The sequence below is a fragment of the Cupressus sempervirens genome, chromosome 6 (genome assembly GCF_028749045.1).
Source record: "Cupressus sempervirens isolate cs-2001-9-10 chromosome 6, ASM2874904v1, whole genome shotgun sequence".
Classification (NCBI taxonomy): Eukaryota; Viridiplantae; Streptophyta; class Pinopsida; order Cupressales; family Cupressaceae; genus Cupressus; species Cupressus sempervirens.
The window spans coordinates 282,742,742-282,770,053 of record NC_143123.1 but is presented as its reverse complement, the minus strand read 5'-3'; the positions used below and the strand labels follow the sequence as shown (position 1 = coordinate 282,770,053).

Below are 27,312 nucleotides of genomic sequence, written 5' to 3'. Positions count from 1 at the left end.
TGCATAATTTACTAGCAAGAAGAGCATTTCTAAAGCTCAGTTGAGAGCCCTCGCATTTGAATAATACTCTCTTGCACTCTGTGGATAGGGAGCTCTAAGCTGACATCCAAGTATTCCAAACTCATGGAATCCCTTGGGTAGAATGGTTTAGAGTGTGACACATTTCTAGTGTACAATCATAACTTACCCAAAAAACACGATCTTCCAATAAATTATCTCAACGCGAGCAAATGACCAAGCCAACATTTGGACTGCCAAAAATAGTAACTAGCCACAAATAGACTTATTAAAAATAACAAGTCTACAACTAAGACCCTCAAATCCAACTATCGACTCATGAGGGTCATAATGACGAGATGACAAACCTCGACCCCTGGAACTTGCTAAATTGGAGACATTACAAATATGTTTATTTTACAACATGAGAGTGGTAGAGATAGAACAATATTTTATCATGGAGTGCCCAACATACATCAACATGAGACGTTTCTAATGACCCAAAGTTCGAACCCCCTATTCTAGAATGTATGCTATTTTAGGGGGTCTCATAGGCTACTTTGACATGTGCACATTATTAAAATCTTTTATTCATTCAATAAGAGAAATAAGTTGGTCAAGATAAAAATTAGGTATACATATAAATTAGACATATTTTGAAATAGGAATAATAATAAATAATTTTTTTTTGGTTGACATTAATTATGATTAGATAATATTGATAAGTAGGAGATGATTTCCACAGCTAGTCAAATTGTGATGTGAATATCAGGATTTAACTGTGTGATTTTTGAGTCAAACTCGATGACCCATGTTTCATGAGTAGTGATTCAACATGAATCCATCTCTCATGAGAATAAATGGAACACTTAGCACTCATTGGATCTAGATAATATTGTTTTTAGATATAATTGTTTTTGGACTTTTCTTTTACTCAAAAAATGGTCGCATGATGAAGCTCAGATTTGTTCCACGTGTTTAGAAGAAGGATCTGTAAAAACCGCTCCCAACATACTTTTCCCTCAACGCAACCGCTATTTACGATGCGTCGATGTTGGCAACTGACCATTTTTGCTTTAAATGCTTCCCGTGTCTACGATTCATTCGTTGCGTAAGTTTCACTGTAAAAGTGAAGAAAAAAGTGCGATGGGAAGGCCGACGGCGGAGCCGGCTCACTTGGTATTTGATAATGATGCCTCAACGGTCTGAAAATTATCAATTGCTCTGAATTTCTTCAAAAAATTCCATTTTGATTTGAGAAGATAACCAGGGAGTCTACAGGAAGTGGAGTGGGTCAGTGCAGCGTGGATTCGAAATGAGAAATGGTCCCTTTTACGGTATTTCTGGGGTCAAGCTTTGGCGATAAATGGTTTTTGACCTAAAAGAAGACAAACCTTTACTTGATTCGGATAGAGAATAGCGACGGGGACTGGGACGACCACGGCTGCTCATGTACCTACCACCCACCACCCACCAATTTTCCGAATTATTCCAGGAAGGTCTGTTCTGCAATTGTATATTAAGTTGTTGTTAAAAAATGGGTTTCTTCAAGCTCTGGGTTTGCTAAAACTAGTCCTAAATCATGCAGAATCTACGCGGTGGACGCAGGCGTAGGCGTTAGTTGATTGGATGATGGAGAAAACGTGAGCCAGATGAATGTTCTCGGTACCCAGAGGTTTTGCTGCCTTTTCCGCTGTTTGCTCCCACTCCCACTTTTCCTTTGAGATCTTTCCTTCGAACACGGTCTTTTTGGCTCCTGATTCTTTACCGATCTGTACTGCAAATTGAAGGCTATCATGATGTCTGTCTCGGATCTTCATTCGAATGAGTATGAGAATCGATATAGGGATATACCGCAGTTTGATTACAACAAATCTCTGTCCAGTAGTTGCCCAAATATTGTGAGGAGGAGCGAGATTGGCGGTTCCGACAGGGATGCTCCCAGATCTATGAGGCCTTTCCGTTCCCGGCTTGACCAGGGAGGAGGCGAGGCCAGAGCAGTGGAAAGCAGAGTCTTCAGCGGGCCCATAGCCGCTGAAGCAAACAGGGCAAGTAGAGAAAGGGGGAAGAAGACGAGTTATAGCGGCGGTTTTGCTTCGCAGGGTTCAAGTGGCAGTGCCGTTCCTATTCCCAGCCGCCTTTCATCCTGTCTCAATAGCAGCGGCGATTTTAGCCTTGGAGCATCATCTTGTAGTCTTGCAGAGGAAGTTCACTCTTTAGATTTCTCACTTGCTTTCAGTGATTTGTCATCCTGCAGCAGTGATATTTCTGGAGAGTTACAAAGATTGGCATCAACAAAAACAGCAACTTCAACATCTTCACCGCCTCCAGCTTATCCTTCACCCCCAAGAGAGAGTGTAACCCAGGCAAAGTGGGTGGGCAGATTTGTAAAGTCCAGGGAGGTACATGATGAAGGGGAATGCAGCAGCAGAAGCAAGCCGTCTACGGAGTTTGCAAAACTATCTACTTCTGGTGAAGTTGAAAATTTGGATGCCAATTTTAATTTTAGAGGTCTCATTGAAGATTTGGAGTCCACCTCCATTAAACTTCAAAGGACCGCGGCCGCACGATTGAGGCTATATGCCAAAAATAGCATGGAGAACAGGATCTTGTTAGCGAATTCAGGGGCGACAAGGCCATTGGTTTCATTATTATTCTCTGTGGATCCTATAACGCAGGAAAACGCGGTGACTGCTCTGTTGAACTTGTCACTTTATGAGAACAACAAGTCTGAGATAACAGCAGCTGGAGCTATCAAGCCCCTTATACACGTCCTAAAAACAGGAACATCAACTGCTAAAGAAAATGCAGCTTGTACGCTTTTGAGCTTATCACTGATAGAGGATAACAAGGCTACAATAGGCACTGCAGGTGCAATTCCACCCTTGGTAGCTCTGCTCATTAATGGTTCCTTACGAGGGAAAAAAGATGCAGCTACAACCCTTTATACGCTTTCCTCACTAAGGGAGAACAAGGATAGAGCTATCCGTGCTGGGGCAATCAGACCGCTTGTGGATCTCATGGCAGATCCTTCAACTGGTATGGTGGATAAAGCAGCTGTCGTGTTGGGTAACCTAGCAACTCTCCCTGAAGGTAAAAGTGTTATTGTGGAGGAAGGAGGCATACCTGTTTTGGTGGAAGTAGTAGAAGTTGGATCTCAGAGAGGTAAGGAGTATGCAACATCGACACTTCTGCAACTCTGTGAAAATAGTTATCTCAATCGAACTCTTGTATTACGTGAAGGCGCAATACCTCCTTTGGTGGCCTTGTCACAATCAGGCACTACCCGAGCTAAACAAAAGGTATGATAATTTGTTCTATAAGTCAGAAGATACATAACATGTTTGTTTGCCTCAGTTAATTTTATCTTCCCAGTTCTTTACTGTTACCAACCTTATTGTTAGTTTCCTTTTTTTCCCGTTTTTTAGTGTCATGGTAAAGAATTTTGGAGAGTTTTATTGTTTGGTGTTGCAGAGCATGGGGATGAACATAAATGCCATTTGTGACATTGTTACCTAAAATAGTTTTGGTAGCAGAAAAAATGATACTCATCATAGCTTCAGTTCTAGCGCCTAAGTCTTAAGATAGATTTGCATTCCATTCAAACAAATCTTTTAATAAAAGTTTCAATACGCAATATTTCCAATTTCCATTTCTGTAAACGGATAGTGACAACAAAGTTATATACCTGTGAAATTCAATGCATCATTGATATGTTCTTCATTAAAAGCTCTTTGAATGTACAAATGTTGGTTTTTTATTTCCCATAAATCTTGAACATACTAATCTGGGATGGCAAACAGATACCAGTTTATGATGTCAACTATTACAGCTCCATAGTTGCTTCCAAGGATGATCATGTAATTAAGAACAACGGCACAATTTAAATGCAATGTTCTGTTATGAATACTGACTGTCACCTATGACTAACACCTGGGATCTTTGGCAATGTTATAACCGATTCAATCAGTACTTAGCTTATAAACATATAAAAAGTTGTTGAGTTCTCCGAGTTCACAATGGATTATAGTCTCGTCACAACTACAGGAAGCATAAATTATTTGTTCGGATCAACAGTTGTGCGATCATGACAAGTGATGTATATTACGTGATTAATGGTTTATATACAAATCATGGCCGTGAATATCTAGTGAACGAAATATTATCTATCGGAGCTGGGTTTTCTCTTAATTTTTATTTTGATTATGGCTTCTATTATTATTTCGTCTTACACAAAATGATAGAGCCGTTTTTTGTAATTTTTTGGTTTACGCATCGTTCAGGAAACTTGTCCCGCTCCATGTTACAGTGACGGTGTTTGACTAGTGTTGTAATTGTCACTCATATTGTTCATTTCTTATAGGTTGAAGCTGAATTCATGTGTGAATGCTTGCTCCTGTCAATCTATATGAGATTTAGGTGCTTATCATATTGCTCTCTTATAGTATTTCGTGGAAATTAAATTTCTGGTTAAGGATTGGGTACTATAGTTTACCAATTTTTTTTACCAGAGTTCGTTATGACTTTGGCACGGCCATACAGTATATACTATATCTATATATAATACAAATTATAAAGAATATAAAAAATTGTGACAATTTGTACAAACTATACAAAATTAAACACAGAACAGTAGCGGGAATTGATAATTTTCTGGCAAACGCTAGAAGATAAATCCAAACATTTTATGAATATTCAAAATAAAGGAATAGTCAATGGTCAAAGGTAATTGCCGTTGGAAGCTCAACACAAATCATCATATTACTCTTCATGTAGAAAAATCATTGATTTGTTAACTAGAACCACGAGCAACATGAGTGCCATTTACAATAGCTACACTATGTATGCCCTTCATTAATTGATCAAGACCAAAGTTGTACAACAAAGCATCCAATTCAGGAATGCTTTGGTGCTAAATCTCAATGCCTTGTTGCTATTTGTACTTACCTACTTGTATCAGATGATCTGTAGGTTGGAATGTACACACATGCTGATACACCAACTCTTCTACGTTTTTTGATGCCAACCAGTTGTGTTTAACTGGGTGGATAAAGGCCTAAATATGTATTCTAGTTTTACAAGTTAGGAACCCACAACCGATTGAGAGTCTAGAAAAAGTACATTTTTGTATGAACTATCAAATAAAAATTAAAAATTTATAAAAATAAATTTTGCTAAAGAGTAATAAGGAATTAAAAAAATCTAAAAATACTAGTGTTACGTGGGGATACTTGTTCCCCCAAAATCATGAAGTTTTTGAGACATGGACATTTTGGGGATAGAGTGATGCCTCAAAAATGTCTCTTTGCCGCACCCCCACCTCCACTACATTTATCCTCCGACTTGGAAGTTTCTCTCAATTTCAAGCTAATAAGAGATGTTTCCTTTAGAGGGGACGTCGTTGGGGGATGGTGGCAAGTCTTTGAGGGGCCCAGGACTCCCCTCGACATCAAAGAAACTTCCATTCAATTCCTTCTGAATAGTTCAAAATATAAAATAAAACAAATAAACAACATAAACAAACTACAGCAGTATAAGCCTCATTTGTTTTTAAAGATAATAAAATATCTAAGTTGCCGGTTCGGATTTTTGTTCATATGCGGGTTTGACATTTGCTTGAATTTTTTTGGGCTGGATTCGGTTTGTTTTGGGTTCGTTCGTGCAAGATTGTTTTTTAAAAAGAAAAATTATACATATGTAAACATATGTTGCAATAAATAAATTTATACACCGCTATGCTAATATTATAGCAATTTAACAACACACACCACCATATATATTCACGATTTAGTTCGAATAGCATGACAAAATGTCAAAATACATCACTATATCAATGTTTCAATTCAAAAATAGTAATGCCAACATTACTAATCACTAATCACTGTAATCGGTAATCACTATCAGTCATTTGATAAAAAATCATCAAAGAACTCCTCATCATTAGGAAGTTGTAGATTAGAAGCACAATTAGTGCCATTAGCATTTGTACTCTCAGTTGTAGCCTCAGGATCAGCTTCAACATCATTATGTATTTCATCATTATGTTCACCATCATCAATTGCTAGCGCATCAAAGTGGGCTTCCAACTCTATAGACTTTGGTTCAACATCCCATTGTTTTGCCTCCCCTTTTTTGTAGATGTTCTCTTTCTGAATTGTGAGCTTCAAGTTGGAATGCACAAAAACCGAGTTATTTGCCTTCTTGGAGTTTAGTCGGTTGCGTTTTATTGAGCAGATAAAGGAGTATGTGCTCCAATTTCTCTTAGATCATGATGAACTAGCGACCTATAAGATTTGCAAATTTGAAATTATGAAGTGAAGAGTTTTGAATATTTATGAACAAAAAATTACATATTAGAATCTTAAGATTAAAGAACTTACCTATGATAAAATTTTGATGGCAATGGGCTGCAAGAGTTGGTACTTTTGTCCATGGAAGTACCATCATTTATGAGCATCAACATTGTTCTTGTCGTCAAGAGCATCAAGACCACAACATTGGTGCTCTACAAAACTCATAAATCCAAACTTCATTGCTGATTGTAGGTGCTTTGGAAAGAGTCTTCAGAGGGCTGCCTTGTACCCTTTAGCAACTTTGGGATCTCTGTAGGGAACGACTCTAGTGCTATTCCCCTTAGGACATCTTGGCTATATAGCTTGGGGGTCAATGCAAAGGCAAGTAGATGCAAAGGGGTAGTCATATTATTCCATCTCTCTTCCATGATTACTTTTAGCTCCCTGAAGAACTTTTCATCAGGGTCTTGCTCTTTCTCATTTATGATGGCTCTAATATCTTCAATCATAGAGTCAATGCCATCATATACCTCACCCAAGCAAGGCCTATCTTTGTCAGTGTATCGTTTCATGCTCAATATAGGCTCAGTGAACTTCAGAAGGTACTTAGCACGATCCCACCAAGAGTCTCATAATATCCTTTCCTTAATGATAGCTGCCCTTTCACTATTAGATTGCCTCCATACGCTCCAATTAGCACTGGTTACCATTGTAGACAATGCCTCTCTCACTTTGATAAGGTGTCTCAAAACAATGGTGTTGGAGGCAAAGTGGGTCTCAGCAACCTATTTTAAAATCAAAACAATAGTAGATCAAAAATTTAAAATCAACTAATCTATTTAAATTAAAAAACATAAAATGTTTACCAAACTAATGCGACTAGATTTCTAAACATGTTTAAATTTTAAACAATTGAACTTACCTTCAAGAGCTCCAATTTCGAGAATTGTCTAAAAAGGGCTTGTGTCATATGGTGGTTTGTGGCAAACATTTGGATATCTTGTGCCTCTTCATACATTTTTTTAATCCACTCAACCTTAGTGCCAATTTTTTGCAGCGTTAGGTTGAATGAGTGCACAGCACAAGTTGTCCAAAAAATGTGTTTGTACCGCTCCTCAACCAATAAGCCGGTAGCCCTACGATTCTTTGTATTGTTGGTTACTACTTGAACAACATTCTGAGGGCCAACTTGCTCAATGACTTGGATGAGAATGTTTGCAATAAAAGGATCATACTTTACTTGACCTTCACAATCCATAGCTCTCAAAAACATTGCACCTCTTGTAGACATTCATGAATCGTCCTTTACCTGACCTTTACAATCCACAGCTCTCAAAAACATTGCACCTAAGTGAATGCCTACAAGAGGTGCAATGTTTTTGAGAGTTGTGGATTGTGAAGGTTAGGTAAAGGATGATCCTTTCATTGCAAACATTCTCATCCAAGCCATTGAGCAAGTTGGCCCTCAGAATGTTGTTCAAGTAGTAACTGACAATGCAAAGAATCGTAGGGTTGCCGGCTTGGTTGAGGAGTAGTACGAAAACATTTTTTGGACACCTTGTCCTATGCACTCACTCAACTTAATGCTGCAAAAAATTGGCACTATGGTAGAGTGGATGATTAAAAAATTGTATGAAGAGGCACATGATATGTAAATGTTTGTCAGAAACCACCATATGACACAAGCCATATGTAGACAATTCTCAAAATTGGAGCTTTTGAAGGTAAGTTCAATTGTTAAAAATTTAAGCATGTTTAGAAATCTAGTCATATTAGTTTAGTAAACTTTTTATGTTTTTAAATTTAAATAGATTAGTTGATTTCAAATTTTTAATCTACTATTGTTTTGCTCTTAAATTAGGTTGCTGAGACCCGCTTTGCCTCCAACACTATTGTTTTGAGATGCCTTATCAAAGTGAAAGAGGCATTGTCTAGAATGGTAACCAGTGCTAATTGGAGCATATGGAGGCAATCTAATAGTGAAAGGGCAACTGTCATTAAGGAAAGGATATTACGAGACTGTTGGTGGGATTGTATTGAGTACCTTCTGAAGTTCACTGAGCCTATATTGAGCATGATCCGATACACTAATAAGGATAGGCCTTGCTTGGGTGAGGTATATGATGGCATTGACTCCATGATTGAAGATATTCGAGATACCATAAATGATAAAGAGGAAGACCTTGATGAAAAGTTCTTCAAGGAGCTAAAAGTAATCATAGAAGAGAGATGGAATAAAATGACTACCCCTTTGCATCTACTTGCCTTTGCATTGACCCCTAGGTAGCCAAGATGTCCTCAAGGGGAACAACACTAGAGTTGCTCCATACAGAGATCCCAAAGTTGCTTAAGGGTACAAGGCAGCCCTTCGAAGACTCTTTCCAGAGCACCTACGATGAACAGTGAGGTCTGATTTTATGAGCACTGATGATTGTGGTCTTGATGTTCTTGAAGACAAGAACAATGTTGATGCTCATAAATGGTGGTACTTCCATGGACAAAACTACCAACTCTTGCGGCCCGTTGCCATCAAAATTTTATCACAGGTAAGTTCTTTAATCTTAAGATTCTAATATGTAATTTCTTGTTCATAAATATTCAGAACTCTTCACTTATAATTTCAAATTTGTAAATCTTGATAGGTTGCTAGTTCATCATCATTTGAGAGAAATTGGAGCACATACTCCTTTATCCACTCGATAAAATGCAATCGACTAAACTCCAAGAAGGTAGATAACTTGGCCTTTGTGCATTCCAACTTGAGACTCACAATTCACAAAGAGAACACCTACAAAAGAGGGGAGGAAAAACAATGGGATGTTGAACTAGAGTCTACAAAGTTGGAAGCCCACTTTGATGCACTAGCAATTGATGATGGCGAATATAATGATGAGATACATAATGATGTTGAAGCTGATCTTGAGGCTACAACTGAGAATACTGATGCTAGTGGCACTAATTGTGCTTCTAATCTACAACTTCCTAATGATGAGGAATTCTTTGATGATTTTTGGTCAGATGATTGACAGTGATTACTGATTACAGTGATCAGTGATTAGTGATTAGTAATGTTGGCATTACTGTTTTTGAATTGAAACATTGATATAGTGGTGTATTTTGACATTTTGTCATGCTATTCAAACTAAATCATGAATATATATGGTGGTATATGTTGCTAAATTGCTATAATATTAGCATAGTGGTTTATAAATTTATTTGCTGCAGCATATGTTTACATATATATAATTTTTCCTTTAAAAAAAAATCTTGTACGAACAAACCCAGCCAAAAATTTTTTGAGTGAATGTTGAACCTGAATATTGAACCAGAATCCGAACCGACAACTTAGAATTTTATTTGAACTGCCAAGTCTTCAAAATGACAATTTCCTACAAAATTGTTGATCTTTTCATTTGAAAAATGATAGTACTAAATATTTGAGCATGGTGATGCTTGATATGCAACAAGAAGTTGAGTAGAAAAGAAGACATCTGCAAAGTTTCAATGAGCTAAAGAAAGTTGATGGTACAAGATGATATATTGAGCTCCAAATATGTTCTTTCAGTTACTAAGTGGTTGACCTCTTGAATGTAATTTGTATGGGAACATTTGATCAACCCTCAAGGATCAACTCTCATATGTATGAGTTGTCGAACTCTCCTAGTATGGGGGTTGTTTGACACAGTGAAGGGAATCTTAGAAATTCATTCATGACATGTTTTTCTGCGGTCCTTATTCCACTTGTTCCTAGCAATAAAGGTTGTGCTTTAGGTAGGTATCTAAGTAAAAAAATCTTGTTTTGGGCTTATCTCGGATTGTATGAGGTGGATGAACCTTGTGTGTGTGTGGACCATCTCTAGATCCCACTGCATCTCTTGTTTTTCCTCTTTTGTTGTTTCTCCATGTCTTGGCATTGTGACAGGGAAGTGATGACTCCATTAAGCTTTTCTGAGGCAGATCTCACTCCCCAAAAAGTACTTGTGCCGGACTTTTCTCGAGTTGTATGATGCTGATGAGCCTTGTGTGTGCATGGACCATCTCTAGAACCCACAATGCTCACTATATCTATCTGTTTCTTTTGAAATTTTAGGATTAATGGCTAGTCCTATGGTTGCTTCTGCCCCTGCCCCCTCTAGTTTTTCGTCATCCAATAACACAAAGGATTGCTTGCATATCTTATTTTTCCTCTTTTTTTTATTTTCACATTGTTTGGCATCATGGCATCAAATGGATTCAATCTCATTTGAGGTTGTTGATGACTGCATTAAGCTTTTCTAAGAAGAAGAGGCAAATCACACTCACCAATATCAGTTTGTTTACTACATATTCCCAAGTAAGGTTAGGACTTATAGTGGGATGACTTCCACTAGGTAATGTGAGTTTATTGTGTAGCTGGATGCTATCATATCCAACCTGCAAAATGTTTAAATACAAAAAATAGCAAATTAATTCTAAAGAAAAAATTAAAATGCACACCTAAGATGCTTTTCAAATGCAATATGGCAATTGATCAGTAATACCATTATACCATAATTAATTAAATCAAAATAACATTTTTTTTCTTTTAACTCTAAGGTGGGAAACCCTTTGTTTATGAAAAAGTCAACGATTTCATTGTAGAAAACAAGCATAACTTATTAATAACATTTCTACAAATCAAACTCATTGCATGTAAAATTGTAAATGATGTATACAACTCTATTATTGACATGCTAGAACTAATTGACATGCTTGGAAAACAAATCTATTATTATTTTTCCTTTGGCTCTCTATCACTCATCTTGATGATGGATCACAAAGTGTGATCCGAAACATTGATGCAAAATTACTTACAGAATCAAATCCAGAAACATCGTACAATAATCTTATGGTTTATGGAAATCTACTGACTCTAAAAAGAAGCTAGCCTAGAAACCATAAATGTCTCAAATTTGCTCTTTAAATCTGCTCCAATACACTCAAGGATGCTCAAATTTGTGGGTGTGGGGGTTTATAAAGAAGAAAATATAGTGTTTTTAATGTTTATCCTCCATCCAAATTTATGATTCTACTGTGAATCTTGCATCTGTGAGTCAGATCTTGTCTGACTCGCCTGTAATTGCATGAGTGGGGCACCAAAACTTGCCAAAATCTCAACTTGCCAGCCCCCTTGAGTTAACATGGTGAAAATTCACTGGAAAAATTCCCCACAATTTGCTTTCTAAGTTCTCCATGAGTTTGTAAGCTATGATGTTTGGATTGTATAAATTTATGTACTGAACATCTAACTTGTGACGGGATTGCTTGTGATAAGTGCATTTGAAAATCACAAAATTCTCAAACATTGTCCTTTGTCACTTGGCAGCTGTAGTTGATGCTTTGATTCTGTGACCTGTATTGATGCTTAGTTGCCGGATTCATCCTAGACAGACTGGATTCAGATCCAATCTGGATCCAGATTCGGGCTTGGATCCTTGAGGATCTGGGCCGGATCCTTGATTCTGCTTGTGGATTCGTTAGGATCCGCGGCCTGATCCTTGATTCTGCCTGTGGATCTGTCAGGATTAATGGGCCGCGGATCCTAACTTCTAGCCAGATCCTCAAGGATCCAAGCCACAATCCAAGGATCCAGGCAGATCCGCGGCAATACAAGGCACAAAAAAAAAAAATTGTGAATGCAAATGTGTTGATTTTCTTTATAATCGTGAAAATAGATCAATTATCAAATATTCTAGATTCATAGATCCATACTAGAAACATAGATTCATACTATGAAATGATTTAGTTGTAGAATTTTGTATATTTCTCTTATTTTTTAGTATGTATATATATATATATATATATATATATATATACACACACACACACACATGAATCCTCCATGAATCATAATTGGGAAAAAAATCCCGAATCCACGGATCCAGTTCACGTGCCCAAATCGGATTCATTTCATGAATCAGCAACTAAATATTGATGAGATATAGCGACTATCCATAACCACTGCTGCATCCTTATCAGCCTTGTTTGAGCTACAAATGGATCATGTGAATACCTGGCCAAGTAGAATTAATTATTTAATACAGTTTGCAGCTATGTTCATCTAGACAGATTTGTTGCGAGAGATTTATTGAAGCAAGTAGGATTATGGGGACTGTTTGTGACACATATAAAAGTGATATAAACCTTAACTTTTTCCATCATCATGCACTAAGAAGATGTTGCTCTATTCCTACTTTGCTCTGTTTTTTTTTTTGGCTTCACACAAAAGAGCACCAATTTAGATCACTGCATGGCCTAGCCAACAAAAGGCAAACCACCTTGTGGGGCAATTAACTATCTCAATGTTTTTGCTCATATTTCCATTATGCATTTTGATCAACCTTTGCTTCAAGTGTTGGCGATGGTTGTTAAAGTGTCATGCTTGTAAATGCTTATAAGGAATACTAGTCATTGTATTGCCATTCTTCTATGAGGTATATTTTAGTGAGTGACAATTTCATTGGTTTCGATTTTGGGGACTTTTTGTGACACATACAGAACAATAGCATGAGTAATTTAGTATACATTTCTTGAAAAGTTATTTCAACCGTAACTTTTTCCATCATTATGAACTAAGAAGATGTTGCTCTATTCGTACATTGCTCTGTTTTCTTTTTGGCTTCACACAAAAGAGCATTTAGATCACTGCATGGCCTAGCTAACAAAAGGTAAACCACCTCATGGAGCCAATTAACTATCTCTATGTTTTTGCTTACATTTTCATTATGCATTTTGATCAACCATTGCTTCAGGTGTTGATAATGGTTGTTAAAGAGTCATGCTTGTAAATACTTATAAGGAATACTAGTCATTGTTTTGCCATTCTTCTATGAGATGTATTTTATTGAGTGACCATTTGATACTTGTACTGATCCATATGTATTGCTTTCCTTAACAAAAAATTTATGATTCGCCATATCTTGATGTCAACTTTGTTGGGAATTATTAAATCAGAGTGGCTATATGGATGAGTTGGTTTGAATCAACCAGAAATCCAGGCCTTGATGCTCTGCACCTTCTGGTGGGAATGTTAGATTGCTGCCCATCAAGGTCTTTTTATTGATGGAGTCACCAAACTTTCGCATGCTCGTTCTCTATTGATCTTTGACGAAGTGAGTCTATTTTTGTCAATCATGGTTTTTTCTGCACTCTCAAAACTGGACAATCATAATCTCAAATGAAAAATGAGAGCATGTTCTTAACCTGCATTATACCCTTAAACCTTTAGTTGCGGAAGTCTTGATTTGAAGCTCCACCCAATTAGTGGAAACTAATTGTCTTCGTGTGCATATGCCATAGAGGTAGAGGTTTCTAGTTTAAGGAGGATTGTGGTATACAAGAACACATTCTTTGTCTGGTTGCAATTGTAGTTCGATTCTCTCTCAGCTATTTATTAATCCTTCAGCTAATAAGGAGCGGGATAGACTGTGATATGCTTGAGATCTGTCTTCAAATTGGTGAATTGTTCCTCATGTGCGCTTGCCAATGAAAAGGCCCCTAATGAATGTACGTTTGAATGCAATAAGGCATTGAAGAACTTACTATTGAAGAGCTCCAATCACAAGCCATTTAAATACTAGTGAAGAATAAGAGCTCCCTTGCTCCCTTTGCTGTTGGGTTCTGCAAGAAAACTGGCACACAGTCCAGTATATGACTATGTTGAAGTGAGCATTATCTTCTAGTGGCCCCTAATGAATGTACATTTGAATGCAATAAGGCATTGAAGAACTTACTATTGAAGAGCTCCAATCACAAGCCATTTAAACACTAGTGAAGAATAAGAGCTCCCTTGCTCCCTTTGCTGTTGGGTTCTGCAAGAAAACTGGCACACAGTCCAGTATATGGCTATGTTGAAGTGAGCATTATCTTCTAGTGCCCAAATGTCAAGTCCTCAGGAAAAGGAGCTCAACAATTGTAACAACTGTAATCTAGGTTCTTTATTCTTTGCACTACAGGCATTGTTTCAGAAAGTTGATATGAGCCCATCAACAGTCGTGGCATCTGTCATCTCTACCACAACTACAAATTGCATTTACCATATTCTGCTGCAAGTGCCCCCAATTATTGCTCATTTCAAAGTCCAACTCTCACTTCATTTTTTTGGAGCTTTTTCTGCTGCCAATATCATTTCCCATAACTTCTAGTCTGCTTAATTTGCCTAAATTCACTCTGCAACTTTTTCTGTAACAATTTTGCTTGTCAGTCTGCCTGCAACTTTTGGATTAAGTCTTCCCATTTATGTTTCTACCATCTTACAGCCCCTCTTCATATCCATTATTGACCTTTTGCTATCACTGTTGCATCTAAAAGTGCCAGTAGTTCTATTTGTTCACTCACTGTGATATCTGTTAAGCATATTTTAGATTCAGACAAAGGATACCAATTGCAGCACTTATGTATACACCATCCCCCACACTGCTGTTTTCTCTGTTGTGTGATCCCTGTGTTTTCTGGAGTCCAGTTTCATTTTTGGGTTGGGTCTCAGTCGTACACCCCCCTTGCACTTCCCTAGTCTTAGCCTTCTGCATTCAATGCACCTTTTGCCTTCTGCATTCAATGCACCTTTTAGATTCTTTGGATTCTCCCTTTTCCCTGGGATTACCCTGGCAATGAATTCACCATTGTTCCCTGCATGGGCCAGCTAATTTAGAGTGTGTCTGTTTCCTTAGATTTGCATTCCATTAGTTCCCTTACAAGCTTTTTACTTGTAGGGCTTGCATCTGAATTCATCTGCAGCTATCAGCAACCATAGGCGAAGTATGATCAGTTGCATGTTCTTTGCACTGAGCTCACACAGGTTATAGACACACATTAGGCTGGATTAGATTGGCTTGCCATGGAAGATTACTATTAGCGAATGCTATAACAGGCAATGGTATCCGTCTAACCAACTCTGCCTACTGCTTTTACACTTGCCAAGCAATTGGACTTCTATCATGAATAACACTTGGCTCTGTTCTTAAATGCTTTTTGTAATGTGTTTTTGTGCCATTGCACCTCTGCAAGATTTGTGTAAGAAGTTTGTGAATTCTGAGAAGTATAAGAAGGTTAATTGCAGTTGTGGAAAATTGTTTGCATTTTCTGTCACTGCTTGTTTATTTGTGCTACTTATTGTCAACTGTGGTATATTGTTTGCATAGTATAGCTCATTTATTCTATGATCTGATAATAAATGTTGCGGGTGAGGTGTCTTAAGGTTAAGCCAAGAAGGATTGGCGATTCTCTAATAAACCACATCAGTAGATAGTCTAATACTCTGGTTATATCATTAAGATTTTTGAATTTTAGTGTTTTTCAAAGTAATTAGAATCTACTTTGTTTCTTAAGAATATAAAAAAATAAACATCTTTAACTCAAAAATTGGTGTTATTCCATTTCTTTTGATAGAATAATATACCTAGCACCTTCTCAATTACTTTTTTTCCTTTCATTGAGCCCTTCTCACTTAGGTTCCATACAAGGAAATAGAGAAGAAGAGAGATCAAATTGAGAGGAGCATCTACACGTGGTGAAATAAGCTGGAAAAAATATGATAGTTAAAATCATAAATGTGTAAAATACAGCCGGCAATGACTTACTAGCTTAAACATTTTTCTTGGTGGAACTAAAGGAGAAATGGAGACAAGCCATTTCAATTTTGTTTCCAACCCATTTCATTTTCAAATTTCATGATATGGTTAATTGATGCTTTTGATCAACCTGAATATAGAAATAGTACTTTCCAGTTTATATATCCTGAATTCATTCAGTGTTTCTGTATTAATATCCTTAACATAAGAATAGCATTTCCATCTTATATATTCCCAATTTCACTTAGTCTCTGCATTTTCTCCAGGAGTGCAAATAAGTCCAACATATCTTTATACTTTGCTTCCAACAGTTTATCCCATGAAACCGCATATAATTTTATTAATTGGAGATATGTTTTAATCTGGCTTACATAAATTCTTTTTCCAAGTGTGATTCTTTCTTCCAAACATAGTTCAATTTTGTTTTAATCGAACCAACATCTTATTGCTCCTTTGACATAAATGGGAGCTTTCACTATATCTCATTGCTGAATTTAAATTTCCTTATATCAATAACCTATATAATTTAAAATAAAAATTGACCTAATGGTCCTTGTATTAAGTAGCCTTCTTCACTTATAAAGTGACCTTTTTAATATGCATTTTTAATTCACCTAGTAGTTTTTCTTGCCACGAAGGTGCCTTATCACAAGAGGACCTTTGCATAGTGCCATGACTTTATGCCTACTTGATAAAGTGAATCTGGTCGATCATATATTTATTTTCTTGAAATTATGCCATGCGGCCAGTCTTTTGAAGACATTTCCACTATGAAGTAAATTCTGAGGCTTTCAATGTGGATGTTAAGGGGGTGGTCTGGGTACTCTGAGAAGTCACTAGACTATTTCAGAAACTCTTTGAAGTCCCTATGCCCTGAGCAGAAAAAAAGGCCATAAAAGAAAGTACAAAGCTTTACTATGTCATAGACAGCCATGGTAAATAAATTGAAAGGAAATACAACGGCAATAAAAGAAAATACAAAGCATTGAGTAGACAGACAGCATGATGGCATGTACAAGATTTTGACCTTGGAAGACAGATGGGATATTTACACATTATTGGAGATAAAGTTGTGAAGAACCTCCTTATAGCAATATCGTGAGAATGCTCGAATAACAGAATACAAAGTGATAGCAGAACTCAGAATGAATCTACTGATCGCAGGCCACTTCGAGGGGGTAACCTCCTTTGAGCAAGCTCAATACAATAAATTCGTCCGTGCCCATCAAGGGCCTCAACCTATTCTTATATACTGAGTACGATCTAGAAAAGTAATACTACCTATGCATGTGGGATAATAAAATATACTCACGGGACGACTTACAAAGCATATGCGTCCAACAACACTACTCTAACAAAATAAACAGAAGGAACACACAGGTTCCTAACATCCCCTCTCCCTTAGAAAAAAGCTTTGTCCTCAAAGCTTAAGGTGTGGAAATTGTTGTTGAATCTGAAGAAGGGGTTCCCAGGTAGCATCCTCTGGTTGCATGCCATGCCACTGAATCAAGACCTCAGAGATGGAGCGAGAGCGAAGCTGGCGAGTGCACTGGTCAATGATTGCCACCGGCTCCAGGATAATGGATCCTTCCGTATCCATTTCAGGGAGAGTAGTTTGTGCTCTGACAGTGGTACCCAGAACTTTCTTTAGACAAGAAACATGAAAGACTGGATGAATGCGGGAAGAAGGAGGAAGTTCCAGTTTATAAGCAACTGAACCAATCTTCTGCAGAACCTTATAAGGCCCATAAAATTTTGGGGCCAGCTTATGACGCCCTTTCAGCTTTAGGGAGGATTGTTTGTATGGCTGTAGACGAAGAAAAACCATATCCCCAACTTGAAATAAGCGCTCAGAACGGTGTTGATCTGCTTGCTGTTTCATCCGATTACGGGCCATGTGAAGATTATCCTGTAAGGTACGAAGAATCTGATCCCTGCTGCGGAGAACTATGTCAACTGCCTGGACTGGTGAGCTGTTGGGAGTGTAGGGAAGGAGCACTGGAGGTGCCTGACCATAGACTGCTTCATATGGAGTCATTTTAGAGGCAGTGTGGTAAGAGGTATTGTACCACCATTCAGCTAAAGGGAGCCACTTGGCCCACTGATGTTGCTGTTCGGAAGTGAAGCAACGAAGATAAGTTTCCAAGCATTTATTGACAATTTCAGTTTGACCATCAGTTTGTGGGTGATAGCCCGAACTCATCTTCAGTTTGGTGCCAGTTTTCTGAAACAGTTCAGTCCAAAAATGACTGGTAAAAGTTGCATCACGATCAGAGACAATGGAAGAAGGGAGTCCATGAAGACGAAATATCTGGTCCATGAAGATTTGTGCAACAGAGGAGGCAGTATAGGGGTGGCTGAGGGCACAAAAATGACTATATTTCGAGAGACGATCAACCACAACCAAGATCACTGTCTTGCCACCGGATTTAGGAAGCCCTTCAATGAAATCCATAGAAATATCAGTCCAAATCCGTGTAGGGATGGGCAATGGTTCGAGCAAGCCAGGAAGGAGGGTCGTTTCACCCTTGTGGCGTTGGCAAGTATCACATTCAGCCACCATCTGTTGAATCGTCTGTTTCATCCCTTTCCAAAAGAAGTTTCTCCTTGCTCGCTCATAAGTTTTGAGGAAGCCTGAGTGCCCTGCTGAAGGAGAAGCATGGAGTTCATAAAAAATAGCTTGATGTAGAGCTGGGTTCTGAGGAAGCACTAGCCGACCCTTGTATCGAAGAGAAGCACCATCCCAAGAGTAATGTGGTATAGCAGAAGGATTATTGGCTAGCTGGTGAATGATTTGAGATAAAGAAGAGTCACTGTCATAGCCCTGCTGAACAGACGCTAACCAATTGGGAATGGGCATAGAAATAGCGGAAAGGGAAGCTTGATTATCAAATGTGCGAGAAAGAGCATCTGCCACAATATTCTCCTTACCCTTCTTGTAGGTGATCTCATAATCATACCCCATGAGTTTGCTGACCCATTTCTGTTGTGTAGGAGAGGATACCCGTTGTTCTAGGAAGTATTTCAGACTTTGGTGATCGGTTCTGATGCAAAAATGACTCCCTAAGAGGTATGGCCGCCACTTCTGTACAGCATGCAAAATAGCCATCATTTCTTTTTCATAAGTAGAGAGGGCTAGATTCTTACCAGAGAGGGCTTTGCTAGTGAACGCAATAGGATGGTCATCTTGCAGGAGAACAGCACCCAATCCATTGCCGCAAGCATCACTCTCAATAGTGAAGGGTTTGGAAAAATCTGGCATCGCGAGAACAGGTGTACTGCACATAGCCTGTTTCAGTTGTTCAAATGCAGTCTCAGCAACAGGGGTCCAGGAGAAGGCATCCTTTTTTAACAGAGCTGTCAATGGTGCTGCAATTTTCCCGTAATCTTTGACAAACTTGCGGTAGTAGCCAGTCAACCCCAAAAAACCCCGAAGGCTCTTGAGAGTTTTAGGATGCGGCCAAGTTTTCATGGCATCTATTTTTGTAGGATCCACCTGCACTCCATGGTGTGCAACAATATGCCCGAGATACTCCACTTCCTCCTGGCCAAACACACATTTAGATAGTTTTGCACAGAGTTGATGATCAGAGAGAAGTTGCAAGACAAGCTCCAGATGATGGAGATGCTCAGCCCAAGTTTTGCTATATATGAGGATATCATCAAAGAAGACCAGAATGAATTTCCGGAGGTATGGTCGAAATATGTTATTCATCACTGCCTGAAATGTTGAAGGAGCATTCGTGAGGCCAAAGGGCATGACTAAAAATTCATAGTGACCATCATGTGTGCGGAAGGCAGTTTTAGGTATATCCTCCTCATTAACCCGAATTTGATGATACCCAGAACGAAGATCTAACTTGGAGAAAAAATGAGCCCCATGAAGTTCATCAAGAAGTTCATCAACAACTGGAATGGGAAACTTGTCCTTTATAGTGAGATGATTAAGTGCTCGGAAATCAATGCAGAGTCGCCATGACCCATCTTTTTTGCGAACAAGCAGAACTGGAGAAGAAAAGGAACTGGTACTAGGGCGAATAATACCTTGCTTCAGTAAGTCACGGACAAGTATCTCGATTTCGGTCTTCTGATGAAATGGGTAGCGGTAGGGCCTGATGTTGGGCGGAACACTGCCAGGAAGGAGCTGAATACGGTGGTCCTCTGGACGAGAAGGAGGTAATCCCACAGGTTCAGCAAATACACCAGAATACTTGTCCAAAATGTGTTGGAGATCGGCAGGAGTGCTAAAGACTGCTGATGGCTGCATCTGAATGGAATGGAGCTGAGCGATGACACCATGTGAATTCTTCTTAAGAAGTTTTTCCATACGGTGTGAACTGATGATGCTGAGAGACCCTGGTTGTAAGCCTTTCAAAGTGTGTTGGTGTCCCTCGGCTGAAAACTGCATCCAAAGTTCAGCAAAATCCCAGAGAATGGGGCCAAGAGTGCGTAACCATTGGGCACCCAAAACCACATCATAGCCACCTAAGGGTAAGGCAAACATGTCAGAGCGCATGTTATAATCTCCAATAGAGAGACGCACATTGCGACATTTCCCTTTACAAGGTAAAGTGCCCTCATTGGCAATCATGACTTCAAAGCTAGAGCAGGGATGGATAAAGCAATCAGCCTGTTTGGCTATTCGTGGATCAATGAAGTTATGAGTGCTACCAGAATCAATGAGTATAGTAAGAGGGATCTTCTTGAAGAAACCCTGGACCCGCATGGTTTGTGGAGTAGTGACTCCTGCCAAAGCATGGACAGATATCTCTGGTGGAGCTTCTGGTGAAGGAGGTTCAGGCTGGTGAGGCTCAACCTCATCATCCACTGTTTCCTGAGCATCTACATATTCTTCCAGTTCCGGTGGAGAATTCACATCCAAGAGATAGAGCTTTTGCTGAACACATCTATGGCCCCGAGACCATTTCTCATCACAATTATAACAAAGCCCTTTGTCTCGCCTGACTCGCATCTCTGTTTCAGACAAGTGCTTGATCGGAGTAGTTCTGGGAGCTGGTATGACTGGAGGGTTGTGAGAACCTGTATTTCTGAATGGAACAAAATTAGATCTGGAGCGTTGTAGAGCACTAATCTTGTCTTCCGCTAACTTAGCCAACCCAAGGGCTTCCATCATTGTAGTAGGTCGAAACATTTTGACTTCTGAGCGAAGTGCATCCTTCAGACCACTGACAAAACAACTACGGAAGAATTCATCAGACAAGCCCTCTGTGTAATTAGCTAATTTTTCAAACTCTGTCTGGTATTCTCTTACAGTGCCTGTTTGACGCAGTTTAGTGAGTGCTCCTGTGAAATCATCAAAGGAACTAGGGCCAAAGCGCTCCAAAATGAGGGTGCACAATTCTCTCCACGTTGGGCCTACATTAGCCTTGATGTACCAACGGAACCATTGAAGAGCTTCATGTTCCAAATGAAAAAATGCAAGGGGGACTTTGTGGTTATCCAAAGTATTATGCAAGCTGAAATACTGCTCTGCCCTATAGATCCATCCAGTCGGATCAGAACCATCGAAGCGTGGAAAATCAAGCTTTGGTCCACGGAAATTGCCAGAAGAGGACCCAGTATCTCCTGAATGGTTTCGACTCATGGCTGACTGCTGAAAGTTAAGACCCAGAATTTTGTCATCCAGATCTTGAAGTTTGGTTTTGAGGGATGCAATTTCCTCTTCCATGATTTTTGCTCCTGTACGCGTAACAACCATAAAGCAAGGTTTTTTTTTTTTTTTTTTTTTTTTGGTTTTTTTTTTTAAAATTTGGAATGGGTAGAAGATGAGAAACAAAAACTTTTTTAGTTACGGCAAACTTGGATTTGGGTAAAACTCATATAGGAAATGGGTGTTCGACGGGTGGTGGGAGACTATCTGGGGACAAGGGAAAAAGAAAAATGAGGGTTTCAAGGGTAGGGAGGCGAAATGAGGCGAACAGTCCAAGAGGGATAAGGGAGCAAAATGAGGAATTGAATCTTGTGGCTCAGTTTGGTGGCGATTGGATGAGAGGTGAAAAAGATAGGGCAAACCCTAAAATTAGATAAATGAGGGATTTAGGGCTTTGATATGTAAAATTTGGGGTTCGGTCGCCAAGGAAGGAAGTATGCGAAATGATATTGCAGACGTTCTGCGGAAGTATGAGCAGAAACAGAAAGCAAACAAGGAAGCTACGACTAAAAAACAGAAAAATTTTTACTCTCTTTTTTTTTTTTTTTGAACAGTCGACTTAGAAAAATTCACTCACAGACAGAACAACTGAAAAGAGTTATTGCAATAACAAGAGATATTAGAAGTGAGAGGAACCTGAAGGCCACGACAGAAAAAAAAATTTGATGTAATTTCCACCCAGCGAGCCCAAGAGAGTGCTCTGATACCAGATGTGAAGAACCTCCTTATAGCAATATCGTGAGAATGCTCGAATAACAGAATACAAAGTGATAGCAGAACTCAGAATGAATCTATTGATCGCAGGCCACTTCGAGGGGGTAACCTCCTTTGAGCAAGCTCAATACAATAAATTCGTCCGTGCCCATCAAGGGCCTCAACCTATTCTTATATACTGAGTACGATCTAGAAAAGTAATACTACCTATGCATGTGGGATAATAAAATATACTCACGGGACGACTTACAAAGCATATGCGTCCAACAACACTACTCTAACAAAATAAACAGAAGGAACACACAGGTTCCTAACAAAAGTATACTATTAATTGTAGAACAATTGTTGATAATTGGATGCACACTAGCAGCTGTTATTTTTTTGTCTTTTGTTTTTGATGACTGCTGTAAGGTGTCTCAAACAACAGTGAAGAAAATAAAACAAAAAACTTTTAAGAACGATGATATTAATGTCATCAACTGTCCAACCTTCATCATGTCGACAGGCCATATTTCCTAGCTTCACCATTTTGTTCTCGAAAGATGAAGATTTGATCAGAAATAATGAGGATTTGGTGATAAAATTCTGATAAATTTCTGCTCTAGATTCTGTTGGGTACCTTCACTTACATTTTTGCTACTTGCTGCCATCTCCCCATTGTCCCCCAAATTTGTGTCCTTGTGAACAATACAAATATCTTTTCATGTTTATATATATATATAACTGTGATATCTCTAAAATTTATAATATGGTCTACATTGACTCTAAATCACAACATAAAAATATTCTTTGTAAAACAAAATATCAATATAAAATCAAAATAAATGTAAGTGTTACCAAATGTTTTAGGATGCCAAAAATGAACATAGTCTAGAGATATAGTAACTAGCTTATTAGTGGCCATTGTCGTATCTGAACTGACCTTAGTATAAGGGTTTGAGTCCTTTCAAAAACAACTGTTTAGCTTCTATCAAAAAATAAAAAGTAGATTTTTTAGGTTTACAAAATGGGTGCCACTTTGGAGTACTACATTGATATAGATAACATCGTAGTTTTTCTTTGGCTTCCTGATTGTCTTGAACATCTAATTCAATATTGTTTCGCTGTTCCATTGAGGATAACATGGTGGTGAAAACCTATATGGTGATTTCAACTTACAACTTTGATGTTCTTAAAATTGCCACTTTTGTCAGATATAGTCAATTGGATGCCAAGTTTGTTGATAATTTTATTGAGCACAGCAGGGGTGGCAATTAGAAAAAGAAGGAAATTTCAAGTATTCATATGATATAACAGTCACTTTATTCAATTATAAACTATATTACATAGCATTAGAGCTGAATTGAGAATTTACAGGAGTCAACAACTTGAGAATATAGCATTATATTCTTACTTGTACTAAACCATGCAACTTGAGTCAAACCTTTTACAAATCTAGAAATTCATTTTGTTCTGCAAGGCTATTATAATCAATGCCAAAAGGATTCACGATTTCTTGCTTTAAGATTGGTTTAGGTTTTGCTAAATTTTAAACCATAACTAGTACTTTTTTGAATATACCTAATAGGAGTTTATTTACAAAACATAGGGCATCTTATGAAATGTTAGCTCATATTCCATGACAGAATGTCTTATATTGGGACAGGTCACTTTTTACATAAACTTTCTTAGGTTAACAATAATAGTTTAGTTAATCCTATAAAATTCTTTATGGTTATTATTTTTATAAGTTACTATGCCAAATTTATCTCAATGCATGATATTTTACATGAAATTAAAAAAAGCTGTTTCTGCTATTTTTACATTTAGTACTTTGCTTTTTTAGCTTCTGAATTTTCACTGCATTTTTATTTATTTTTTGACGTGTAATGGGTCGAGGCCGAGATTAATTATTATTATTATTTGTTGAGATTAGTTATTATAATTTGTTAAGATCTAGTAGACTCAAACCCAAGACCTCCCAGATGAGAGGCTCACAAATTACAGTTGTTGCCTGCATTTTTTCCTTATTAGATTCTAGTAATTGAATTTCATTTGCACTTCTGTCACACAGTGTCAATGAATGCTACAATGCTTCAAAATAAAGATCATTGTAGTATCCTTCAGTTGCTTCAGTTGGCCTTGGGCTTGTGAATTTTGAGTCTTTGACTTGTGAAGTTTTGAGACAAGTTTAACAGCTGTAATTGTTTACAAATGGATTATTCGTAGTATCTATGAGTGGAGATCATTATTCACTAGGAACACAATATTTTCTTTGCTCTGTAAAAGTTTCTCTTCCTATTAAGACAATCATAGTATTTCTGCTAATAAAGACAATTATAGTATTAAATGTTTTAAAAATAACCATCTATTTCAAAAATCCAAAATGTTTGGCATTGCGAATTCAAAGAACTTTGAACTTTGAGTAACTTCCTTTACAGCACTCAAATGTTTACCACTTGTGCAATTTAATAAGGCCATGCCCATGGTAATAATTGCCATGATATAATCCATCAATCATTTGGGTCATCATATTAATGGCAATAGTGTATATGAATGATATAACTAATATGCTTTTATTTTATTTTTATATAAAATAATTTCTATCATCATCTTAATCGTATTTATATATATTTGAATGTCTTTACTGAACAAGCATCATTTGTTGTTATCATTATTAGGCCACGACTCTTCTTCAATATTTGAGGGAGCCAAGACAGGGAACCCTTCAGAAGTAGATGTCAGAGTGTTTACTAACTTCAAAGTGAGACTCGAGGGGATTTATCTTTGCAAATGAATGAAGGCTGCGAGGTGCAATGTGAGAAATAGGCTGTAAATATTTGAATAGCATTGTAATTCATGTTTGTTACATGATATTGCCTTTAAATATTCTATGTATTGATTTAGAGTGCGAATATTACACATAGAAAGATTTCTCGTTGGTCCTATTGGTGTTCAGAATGGGCACCGAGTCAATCTGTGGGTATCTAAAGCAAATCATGTGGGAAACGCGTGATGTCCATATGTTGATGCTTGCAGATACCTTTTAATTTTTATGTACATAAACAGAAAGCAAGGTTGCCGCTTTCAGTGTAATAAGATTGGTTCTTTGTATGACATGGATAACATGTGAATTTCTCTTACAAGTGTAATTTTATATACAGGGTTTGATGAAAACAACGGGTTGTAAAATATTGCAAAATGCAAAGCAATGCTGTTCTGCTGGATAGGTTTTATTCTGATGTATTCAAGCTCACAGTTAATTTGAGTTTCCAAGACTCAGGATATAATGCATCTGCATATTTTACTTTTGCCATACTGGTATTTAAACTGTGCACATACCACATAACTCTGCAAATCTTATCAGGTTTGTGTGTGACCCTTCATTGTTTCTTGATTGCCAACTGATTTTGCCTTTAATAAATTATGCATTAAAAGGAATTTAAGTCAATTAAAGAATTGAGATGGACATATATGATCTGTTGTTCACACAGCTCAATTATCCAAGGCTAAAGGAAAGAAATAATTTAGGCATAATGTAGTTTGGCTAATGTTATTAAAGGAGACAAACATACCTTGTACAGATCTTAACATCAGCTCAATTGTTTGCTCAAAGATATATGAATGTGCACACCTCAATCATCCAAGGCTAAAGGAAAGAAATAATTTAGGCTTAATGTAGTTTGGCAAATGTTATTGAAGGAGACAAAAATACCTTGTTACAGATCTTACTGTCAGCTCAAATGTATGCTCAAAGATAAATGAATGTATTATTTTGAAGCATTCATTTATATCAAAGTCCCAAGTCAGGCATAAGTATAGTAATGAGAACTGACCAGAGGCAGTTTCTCAGGTTTCCATTCCCAATCAAGGAAGGAGATCTGATATATTGGTTTGGACATTGATATCATAAAGATTAACGTCATTTCCTTAGATGTCTATAATACAAACAAAATGAACACAATCTGTTTCAAAGGACTTCATCTCTTCTTAAAGTGTGAGATTTTAGGGAGAGCCACTTAAGGCCAATGCACTATGTCACTGATGTTTAGAAGTGTAAAACTGTTCCAATTCATATTGCTGAAAATTCATGTTAGACCCAGAAACACTGTTCTCATTAGGGAACAGGTTATCATATTCAGTCATAATGAATACTCTCAATTTCTTTGCGCCCTGTACTATCAGAAACACAAGACTAGTTCTCGATTATAACAATTTTGTGCAAAGTCCATTATTCAGCACATAAGAGCCTGCAGTTCAAAGTCATCTGCACTTCTCAAATAGGCTGGATTTCTAGTTAACCATGGAGCGATATCAATCTTCATTATAGAGATTGTACTCTCCTATAATGATTTGTCGTTGTTGCAGTTGCTGGATTCGGGTGTGTACATTTTTGCATCACAAATATACACATAATCAAATGAAGGATCTGCAAAAAAACGATTATGAGCTGGGGAAAAACTAATAGACTTAATGATTTGTTATGTTCATTGTTCCATATGTTGATTGAGCCTCTCAGTTATCTGGCCTTCCATTGGCTTCTTAATGTCCTTGTCTTTTCATTCTAATCATTGCTCTTATATTCAAATATTGATCTTAGGATTCTGGGGAGTTTCTAGGGAATCCGATCTCTTGTGTTCCTGCATTTTTTCGTATACCACCCAAAGGGGTGTGCTCTGTATAACATTTGTTAACATTTTACAGAACTTGCATGGAAATTGTGCATTACCCACACAAAAAATGTTTACGTTTTTTTAAGGTTTGCATTGAAGATGAGATAGGTTGTCATTCACTCTCAGCATATCTGTCAAATCTCCAGGGGTGCTGTTGTCATCAAATGTCAAAGCTTAAATAAATTGTTTTATGATCTTTGATCAACAATAACTCTTAATGGAGCAAAAAGAGCATAAAAATGTTTGATCATGTTTTGTACAAGTGTCTTACTGTTAGTCAATATGGCATTGAGTTTGTCACTATTCTTTGAAGTGAAATGGAGGTTTTTAGTCTTGTCTATGGAATCCAAGAGTTGAGCTTACAGCAAGAAGCAAAAGTCCTAATCAACAATTCACAA

At 37.7% G+C, this 27,312-nt stretch overlaps 1 protein-coding gene across 1 annotated transcript; it reads left to right on the top strand.

Annotated features, from left to right (window-relative positions):
• The first annotated feature begins 1,064 nt into the window (after positions 1 to 1,064).
• On the top strand, positions 1,065 to 25,358 carry LOC149552320 (uncharacterized). Its single transcript, XM_089787843.1, has 3 exons — positions 1,065 to 1,496; positions 1,586 to 3,299; positions 24,923 to 25,358. The coding sequence occupies exons 2-3, from the start codon at positions 1,794 to 1,796 to the stop codon at positions 24,977 to 24,979; spliced, it is 1,563 nt and encodes a 520-aa protein (XP_089643969.1). The 5' UTR covers positions 1,065 to 1,496; positions 1,586 to 1,793; the 3' UTR covers positions 24,980 to 25,358.
• Positions 25,359 to 27,312: the final 1,954 nt, after the last annotated feature.